The sequence below is a fragment of the Puma concolor genome, chromosome E2 (genome assembly GCF_028749965.1).
Source record: "Puma concolor isolate L17-30 chromosome E2, mPumCon1.1.hap2, whole genome shotgun sequence".
NCBI lineage: Eukaryota > Metazoa > Chordata > Mammalia > Carnivora > Felidae > Puma > Puma concolor.
Genome location: NC_141681.1, coordinates 17,634,511 through 17,644,733, shown reverse-complemented (window position 1 = coordinate 17,644,733; position 10,223 = coordinate 17,634,511). Strand labels below are relative to the sequence as shown.

Sequence of the window (10,223 nt, the reverse complement as noted above, 5' to 3'; positions counted from 1 at the left end):
TCTTTGTACAAATGGGTTTTATTGATTTCATCTGGAACTTTCAGACATTTACACAAAATTGCAGCGAGCAGGAAGGCAACAAGGTATTTTCAAGCTGAAGCACCCAGCCATCTGCCATTAAGTATATTGTGGCGGGGCAGGGGGGGGATTATCCAATTGCCTGTCAGCATCTAGCACAGGAGGGTCTCCGGCCTGCCGCCCTCGTTTCCTTGGCAGGTACAGGACCTGTTCCCAGTTCAGGCAACCTTGGTTTGCAAAACCCCTCGTGTTTCCTTTCAACGCACCACCAGAGGGCGGCCTTTCATCATATTCTACTTGAATTATACCGCCAGTGAGTCAGTCACACTTCAATCATTTCAATGGGAAGTTAGAATATTATGCCAAAATTGTTCAAAGTTAATGAAACTCTAGCATTACAGTGTTATCCCCAAAACTGTGGAACCAAACGCTTCCAAAAGGAAAGTCATCAGGTCAACAATGACAGAGAAGAAACCCTTCCAGAATGTGATGTAGCTCAGAAACAAAGTAGTGTTTGTAGAAAGCTGCTGTTAAGTATTGGGAGCAACTATTTCTTGAATTCATTCATAGCGGCAGATGTGGCATATAGATATGTTGGTTTATTTTCCTGCAGACATTAAATTAAAAGATTGAGGTAAAGAAGAGAGTTTTACTGTCTTTTCATCGGAAGGTATCGGTGTGTGCTGTGTATAAAGAACAACAGGCGAAGCAAGAGTAACACACACATTAGGCATATTAGTCACTGCGTAGTAATCAAAACCAGTATCATCCTGTGCCATAAACAAGCACAGATTAGTAACTACTAAACAAGTCCCTTGTGTCAGATTCAGTCATTTCTTTCTCAGAGCAGTTAATTCCCTTTTGTCATAAACCACAGAGAGGGCAATTAAAAGAAAAATGTATCATTGAGGAGTTGGATACTCTCCAGCCAGATTTAGCCCTAAAAATGGATCCCTAAAAAGAGGAATTCAGTTGTGTAGAGGACCTTAAAGAATATTGCCTCGCATCTTTCTCCATCTTTCCCTGCTTTGTATCCTCAGTGGTCTCTTGAGACTAATCAGGTTTGGCCATGATAGCAATCAGAAGAATCAGTTACACTGAATAAAACTATCCAAAAATGTATGAATACAGTCAATTCTGTCTCCTATTCATTCCCTGTGGAAAGAAAGAAAAACACACAAAAATCTTAAAAACTGAAGCCAGTCAAGCAAGCCTGAAAAAGAAACCTAGATTTGGCTACATTTTTGAAAGGAATCTAGTGTTGTGAGTCTCATTTTCTGGCTTTGATCTGGTTGTCAGTCGGGATGGACTTGCCCAAATGATGGCCCACAGAGAGGCCAAATTTTTCCTTTTTCTGCTCATCCTGCACTTCCTTTTTCATTAAGAACCCTGCCTGGAAGTTTAAGTCAAAGAGGCTACTTGGAGCAAAATACAGTGGCGTCTCATCCCAGATATTTTCCAGGCGTTTCTTCCATCCGTCCAGGATCTGAATTCGCGCGTCCGTAGGAGTGCGCCCAATGCTGTATGTCAGCTGAGGTTCCAGGACTTGGAAGCCACAGAAATGCAGAGTGCCGCTCTGGGGATACACGGAGAACAGAGGTGAGTCACAGAACAAACCCTATACAGCTTGTACCACAAACAGAAGTAATGCAGGCTTTCCAACAAGACGCTCCGACGTGGGGGCCTGAGGCACCCCGGAGAATCAATTCATAGCTATTTTCTCTCACCTTCTAGCGCTCTCTTCCTAGCTGTTACCTATTTTAGCCTATTCAGCTGAGCTGTTGTTTAAATGAACAAAATCTTGAAACCGTGCCAGCCTGGGATCCTCTGCCAAAGAGCCGGAACTTCTTTCACATAAGGGAGTTTCGGCTTCTTGGCAGAGGACTCCTGCCAAGGTATGTGGATGCGCCTTTCTCCGCCTCTCCTTCTAACTAGATGAGCCTCAATAAGTGATCTGTAGAATTTATTCTCCAATATTAATGTTAATTCTCCGCCGTTCTAGGTGGCCACCGCATTTGCTCTTCTCTCCAACCCTCTTCTGTATAAGAGATCATCTTCATAGTCCAGTGACCGACCACCCAGAAGCCTCCCTCAGACTCCACTCTTGCTGGTTGGGCTAAATCATTTCTGAAATTTTCTCATAGGTGGTGAGGCCATAGCAGCAACCTGGAGAAGGCCAGGAAGACTGGAGACAGCGATCAGTTGTCTGGAGTGGGGGCCCATGGCTATACAAATCTAGGGGTTACCTGCACTAGCCTTTGGTTAGGAGACAGAGCTGTTTGGACGCGTGCATACCCAGGTTACTCTTGAGTACAGGGGCCCGGGAAGACTAGTAAGGCTTAGAAGGGAGCTCCCTGGAGTTCTGAATTATTACGTTGCTTCCGTCCTCACACCTCGGGTCTGTTTTCAGCTGCCATCTTGAGAATCTGGACCCCACAGAAAGCTCAATTAATTAATCCCTGGGGAAGGTTCACTGAAACAAAGTAACCTGAATTGGCCAGAGGATGATATTCATGTCTCCGTGGATACCCTGCAGAGAGTACATGGAGCCGCTGCCACCAGTGGTGATGGAAAGCACGGTCTTCTTATTCTGCGAAGGAAAAGTCATCACGCTCCACATCTCCTTCACGACGGGAGGTTCACGAAACGGCCCCAGGGCTGTTCTTGTGTTCTTTTCGACACACAAGTCCAGCCACCTGCTATTTCTGTTCCTTCCTCCCACACCGGCTCCTCTGAGCCACGCAGTATGACTCCAGAAGTCGACACTCGAGGGCCAGCCCCGGAGTCCACATTACTCCGGGGTGTGGCCAAGCAGGTGAAGGCTGATACGAAACCGGTGTCGACTGCTGGTGCCTAGTGGAGTTATTTGTTGTGTCCGTCTCCCCACGGCGCTCTGCCTGTATCCAGGCATGTAATCCAGGAGACCTCAAAATGTGTCTGGTGTAGTATTTGGGTGTCTACGTACATACAGAAAATAGTCTCATGAGGCCTCCACCACCCAGCCTCAACGCTCAGCATCTTGCCATTCTAGTTTTGTCTAATCTCCCCGCCCCTTGTGTTCCTGGGATATGTTAAAACAAATCCTAAAGTCCTGTCTAAATATCTTCACACAGAGGCGCCTGGATGGCTCAGTGGGTTGAGTGTCCGACTTGGTCTCAGGTCGTGATCTCGTGGTTCGTGGGTTCGAGCCCCACGTCGGGCTCTGTGCTCACATCTCAGAGCCTGGAGCCTACTTCGGATTCTGTGTCTCCCTCTGTCTCTGCCCCTCCCCTGCTCATGCTCTTGTCTCTCTCTCAAAAATAGATATTTTTAAAAAATTAAATATCTACACGCACTATTATCCAGCTCTCCCAGGAGCCTGACCTTAGTAACCAATTGTGTTCAGAACTCTGCCTCAGGACAGAAGGCAGCCCGGATCCAGCTGTTAGAGAAACAGAACCATCCACCTACCCGGAAAGGTCCATTGTCATACATTGCAGCATACGTGTACGCGAACCCCCCTATGAGCACTCGTTCAAACCAGCCTTTCAGGATGGCGGGGACTCCGAACCACTGCAGCGGGAACTGTGGGGCAGAGCACAGAGAGGTCACAGCAGGAACTACCACCAGCGAAGAAGGCTCCGGTGCATGGCTGACGTCACAGAAGAGCAAACCCTTCTTGGGGCCCTTGTCGTTGCTTCCGGAGGAGTTAGCACATTAAAGAAAAATATTGGTCAGTCAACTTGACACTCTATTTCTGCCTAAAAGAAACAAGTACCGGGTAGGTCTGAAGAAAGCCACGTGCAATGATGATTTGTTTCTACAAGATCACATTTCACGGCCGAGTCTAAATAGCAAGGAATGCAGATAAAGTTTGCTACGGTGTGTGACGCAAAATACAAAATCAATATTTTGTAGGAGTGCTGTCAACAATGTGAAACATGTATCTTGTGTTCACGGATGTGAAATCCTACCGTTTAGAATAAGCTGCACATGGGGCACCTGGGTGGCTCACTTGGTTAAGCGTCCGACTTCGGCCCAGGTCATGCATGATCTCGTGGTCTGTGGGTTTGAGCCCCACGTCGGGCTCTGCGCTGACAGCTCAGAGTCTGGAACCTGCTTCAGAGTCTATGTCTCCCTCTCTCTCTGCCCCTCCCCCGCTCGTGCTCTGTCTCTGTCTCAAAAATAAACACTAAAAAATTTTTTTTCAAATAGAACAAGCTGCATATGAGTGCGCGCTCACACAGGCGAACAAATGACCCGTGTGCGCTCAGCTTATCAGGGAATTCCCATGGAAGAGTCTTGTCGGCCCTCTTGTCCTAATAAAAGCAGCACAAGGACGATACCAGTATTTCCTCTTCTTCTCCCTGACTTCGGATTTAAACACAGGGACACCTGGGACAGGCCTGATGAGGCAAGTTTAGCACAGAGAAGGAATTTGTTGGACTTGATATCTTTCCCTGATATTTGACGGGTTATTGATCCACAGGAAAGGGGGCAGAGGGGCTGGGGTTTAGAACAGAAGGAACTTGAGATGGAGCACAAGATTCGTGTTCTCACCCTGAATCTGCCGTGGACATGATGCAAGACCTTTGTCACATAAGCCCCTTACTTTTGCTAAGTCTGATGGGCCTCATCTGTAAAACCAGGGGATTGAGTAATCTCTACTCTGCAGATTACTCACAACTCTGCAGTTTTGAGGGGCCAGACCTGAGGCTTTTAAGATAAACGTGTAGGTGGCTTAGACACGTAGATTTGGTCCCTGTGAATGTTCTACAGTCAGAGCTGAAAACAGAATTGGTTGGCTTGCAGCATCTTGAAAGTTTATTCTTCCCCTGGTTGTTCTTGGAGAAGTGAGAAAAGTGAGCAGGGGGCTAGCTCCAGTGGTACCTTGGGATAAATTAAAGTATTGCTTCCTCAGGATGCTTTATTTCTATGCTGAAAGATTACCATACAAGTACACCGACTCCCATAGTAAGACTTTGCCAGGGGCGCCTGGGTGGCTCAGTCAGTCAAACATCCGCATCCCGCCCCACATCCGGCCCGGCGCTAACAGTGCAGACCCTGCTTGGGATTCTCTATCCTTCTCCGTCTCTGCCTTCCCCCCACCTCACCCACTCTCTCTCAAAATAAACATTTTTAAGTAAAAAAAAAAAAAAAAAATTTAAAATTAAAAATTAAAAAAGACTTTTCCCTGTCATCTGTTGGTAAAATGTTATAAGTATACAAATCTGAAGTGTCTACGTTGTGTTTCGGTATGTTGCTATTTTACAGTACACAACTTGCACCATTGTACTGATAGTAAACTGATGCATCGGATAGAAGCCAAATTCAAAGACCACCAAGGTCCTTTCCAATTCTAAAATACGGTGATTCTGAGAAGCAGAACTGAAAGCTGCCACAGTGGCCGCAACGGCCGCACTAGGAAAAGATACAGTGGAAAAGCCTGACCAAAAAGGCATCCTTCGGGGCGCTGGCTCATGGGGCGTGGCTTTGATAGCGATAGGCCTGAGGGTGGAACGGAAGACCTAAAAGTTTGGATTCTTTGCAGCTGATTGAACAGTTGCAAAAGCCGCAGCTGGTGTCACCCTCCTCGTGCAGTTTCTAGGGTCACATCTGGTCCGTGTTCAATATCAAAAGGCTGGTTAGAACCGGTAGAAGCAAAGTCATTGAGTCCAGTGCGGCATTTTCGGGAAAGAGGATTGACAAGGAGCTCGTACAGTACGGACTGCCTGGGGGGGAGACAGCTTCCACGAGAAGAGGGGCGGGAACACAGGAAGCAGGGCAGCGCCCCCTTCAGCTGGGAGGCTCTGACCGCAGGGGTCCGTGCCCCGTGCTTCACTCCGCGCGCTCGCTCGTGCAGAGAAGGGGTCAAGTGCAAACTTTGAGAGATCCCACAAGGAATCACTAACTGAAGAGAAGCTCAAGGCTCACTGGTCATCTTCGTAGTCACATATTTTTGTCTAAGTTTGTTTATGTATTTATTGAGAGAGAGAGAAGAGATAGCGTGTATGGGAGCGGGGGGGGGGGGGGGGGGGAGTGAGGGGGGGGCAGATAGAGAGGCAGAGAGAGAATCCCAAGCAGGTTCCCAGCTGTCAGCACAGAGTCGGACGGGGGGCTCGAACCCACACACCGTGAGATCGTGACCTGAGCCGAAACCAAGAGTCAGGCTTTGTTAAGCTACCCACATGCCCCATGTAGTCACATATTTTCAGAGTAGTACAGCCACGTTCACAATATCTACAAATCTGTGTAACACCACCCCGTTTGAAGTCATCACCCTTCTTTATAAAGAAGGCGCTCAAGTGTGTAAATGACTTTTCCTAAGATCACATAGCTAATTAGGTGACCAGTCTAGGACAGTAAGAACTCAAGCATCCTGACACTCCTTCTGATGTCCTATCGCACCTGAAAAATCACAAGGTCTGCAGCTTCCAGCTTCTTTTGTTCCGCCACAATATCGGGGCTCAGGCGGCCTTCTTTATAAGCTAGAACAGACTCGGCAGGATACTGAAAGTTCTCGGGGTCCTTCAGTGGACCTGCCCAGAGGAAAATGACAGGCTGGAGTCAGAGGGGCTGAGGCTGAGCCACAGAACCCATAGGCGAGATATGCCACAGAGACCTAATTGAAGGAGGGAAAGGCTGATCCTACCTGTGATGTCCCTTCTGGAGATGACGGGATTGAAGTTCATGGCATACAGGTCTGACACAGTGACCTCCCATCCTTTCCTCTTCAAGGCCTCTACAGCAGCCTCCTTCATGGCATGGTTGAAGGACGTCCTCTCTGCGTGGGCCAGTACGATCAGTGCTCTTCTGGCTATTTAGACACACACAAGGCATATGGAGAAAATCAGTTTCCAAGCGGCAAAGCTTTAGCTACAGGGCGGCCGAGCCAGGATCCATAATAGAGGAGTGAACTCTGCGAGGCACTGGGTGATGCAGTCCATCCACGGCAGCCAGAAACATATTTTCTCCTTAAAAGTACCAATGAATAAAGGACGCATTTTAATGCAGTGGCTAATTTTGCTGGCATACTTAACTGGCCATCTGCATGAAAATGGACTTATCCTCCTGACACCTTTATTTTTATGTTTGTATTTTATTTTTGAGAGAGAGAGAGAGAGTGTGTGTGTGAGTCGGGGAGGAGTAGAGAGAGAGGGAGACAGAATCCAAAGCAGACTCCAGGCTCTGAGCTGTCAGTGCAGAGCCTGACGTGGGGCTTGGACTCACACGCTGCAAGATCGTGAGCTGAGCCGAAGGGACGCCCAACCGACTGAGCCACCCAGGCACCCCCCTGCTAACACCTTCTATTAGGTGTCAGGCGTCAGTATCTTGGTTCCCCTCATCAGGGGGTAGTGGCAATGTTCTATTTCCTGGATGCTGATCACACAAGTTTGTGAAAATTCACTTCGAATTTTCAGTGTGTCTGTTGTATTTGTGTTGTTGTTTTCACTATCCCACAAACACACCTCGTAGAGCAATAGATTCCTGGCAGAGTACGGATCTAAAGGAAGAATTTGTATAACCTCAAGATGGAGAATACTTTGTAAGAAAGACTAGAGATTCAGCAACCACGAACGGAAAGCTTGCCAGATAAAGCCACATAAAAATTAAAAATCTGGGGGCGCCTGCGTGGCTCAGTCGGTTAAGTGGCCGACTTCAGCTCAGGTCATGATCTCACGGTCCGTGAGTTCGAGCCCCGCGTCGGGCTCTGGGCTGATGGCTCGGAGCCTGGAGCCTGTTTCCGATTCTGTGTCTCCCTCTCTCTGACCCTCCCCCATTCATGCTCTGTCTCTCTCTGTCTCAAAAAATAAATAAACGTTAAAAAAAATCATTTAAAAAAAATTTAAAAATCTGTGTGTACCAGAAGGCACCATAAACAAAGTCAAAAGACAATCAACAGGGAGCAGATACCTGCAACTCTTACCACAAAGGGTTAAAATCCCAACGAATGCCTACACACAGAAAAAAGACAGACTACACAATAGAAAAATAAATCAAGGATATGAGCACTCTACTCGCAGAGAAGGAAATGCAGATGACAAAAAAACAAATGAGCAGGTGCCTTGCCTGGCCTGTCAGGAAAAGCAAATTAAAATGAGATATCATTATTTACCCATCAGATTGGCAAAACAATTTATCATTATTTACCCATCAGATTGGCAAAACAATTTAAGACAAGCAACACTGAGGGCTATTAAGATTGCAGGAAATTGGGGCGCCTGGGTGGCGCAGTCGGTTAAGCGTCCGACTTCAGCCAGGTCACGATCTCGCGGTCGGTGAGTTCGAGCCCCGCGTCAGGCTCTGGGCTGATGGCTCAGAGCCTGGAGCCTGTTTCCGATTCTGTGTCTCCCTCTCTCTCTGCCCCTCCCCCGTTCATGCTCTGTCTCTCTCTGTCCCAAAAATAAATAAACGTTGAAAAAAAAAAAGATTGCAGGAAAGCTAGCAGCTGCCAGTGGGAACACGAATTGCCTCCACCCTGGGGGAAAGTAATGAGGCCGAATCTCTTTAAATTTTGAGGACGCATAAATCTTGACCTAGCTCTCCAACTTTGGGGAATCTGTTCTACAGACTAAAAGCGTTGGGATATAAGGATGTATGAGCAAGGACGTGGACCGTGTCATTCTTTTCACTGGCATTCACTGACTCTTTATGGGGAATATTTGAATAAATTATGGCACATACACATTACAGACTAGTATGCTGTTAACTGTATAGAGTTACCCAGAAAGCTATCCGCGATGTATTGTTAACTGATCAAATGAAGCTAGTGTGAATCCATTACTATAAAAGACAAAGAGGGGCGCCTGGGTGGCTCAGTCGGGGAAGCATCCGATTTCAGCTCAGGTCATAGTCTCACTGTTCTTGAGTTCAAGCCCCACATGGGGCTCTGTGCTAACGGCTCAGAGCCTGGAGCCTGCTTTGGATTGTGTCACCCTTTCTCTCTGTCCCTTCCTCGCTCACACTCTATCACTCTCTCTTTGTCTCTCAGGAATAAAATAAAATTTAAAAAAAATACAAAGAATGAGGGGCCCCTCTCTGGCTCAGTGGGTAGAGCATGTGACTCTTGATCTTGGAGTCGTGAGTTCGAGCCCCACGTCGGGTGTAGACATTACTTGAAAAAAAAAAAGACAAAGAAACTACATATATGCGTATGAAGGTTTGCAGCATATAGGTATGAGGGGGAAAAAAGATGTGGAATAATTACATGAAACTACTGATAGTGTTCTTAGCTAGGTAAGAGATGTCAAGGGCATAGAGACAGAGGGGAAAGATTCACTTTTTTCTTGGACCTCCTCTGTATTACAAAGTTGTTAGAACCAGAATGTTTTCCTCTTGCAACAACGGCATTTATTTTAGTTTAGTTTTATTTCTTTAAAGTTTTATTTCTTTATTTTTTTTTTTTAATTTTTTTTCAACGTTTATTTATTTTTGGGACAGAGAGAGACAGAGCATGAACGGGGGAGGGGCAGAGAGAGAGGGAGACACAGAATCGGAAACAGGCTCCAGGCTCTGAGCCATCAGCCCAGAGCCCGACGCGGGGCTCGAACTCACGGACCGCGAGATCGTGACCTGGCTGATGTCGGACGCTTAACCGACTGCGCCACCCAGGCGCCCCTTATTTCTTTATTTTTAAGTAATCTCTATATTCAATGTGAGGCTCAACCTCACGGTCCCGAGAGCAAGAGTCACAGGCTCTTCCAATTGAGCCAGCCAGGCACCCCTTTTTTATTCTCTTTTACTTGAAGTATACTTGACACACAGCGTTGCATGAGTTTCAGGTGGACAACACAGCGATTCCACGCACCTACACCTTACACCGCGCTCACCCCGGTGTGCTCACCTGTCATAGCACACGACTCTCCTACAAGACCACTGCCCGTATTCCCTGTGCCATACCTTTTGTCCTCGTGACTTATTCATTCTATAACTGGAAACCCGTATCTCTCCCTCCACTTCACCCATCTGCCTATCCCCCTACTCCCCCTTGCTGTCTGGCAAAGCCAGTTTGTTTTTTGTATTTATGGGTCTATGTCTTTTGTTTGCTTGCTCATTGGGTTTTCAGATTGCACAAACAAGTGAAATCGTATACTATTTGCCTTTCTCTGGATAACAGCATCAACGGGTGCTTACTACGTGCTAGGCACTGCTCTGAGTGCTTTGCATTCTTTTCCAGTGGTCATGGCAACACCATGAGCTAGATACAATCAGTATCCCACATTAAA

General features: G+C 47.0%; 1 protein-coding gene across 1 annotated transcript; it reads right to left on the bottom strand.

The window, feature by feature from the left end:
* NQO1 (NAD(P)H quinone dehydrogenase 1) lies at positions 1-9,848 on the bottom strand. The gene is made up of 6 exons (XM_025920689.2): positions 9,842-9,848; positions 6,650-6,814; positions 6,406-6,536; positions 3,469-3,582; positions 2,507-2,608; positions 1-1,594 (listed from the first exon to the last, which is right to left on the bottom strand). Exons 1-6 carry the CDS (start codon positions 9,846-9,848, stop codon positions 1,289-1,291), a joined length of 825 nt encoding a protein of 274 aa, XP_025776474.2. The 3' UTR covers positions 1-1,288.
* Between the last annotated feature and the right edge of the window lie 375 nt (positions 9,849-10,223).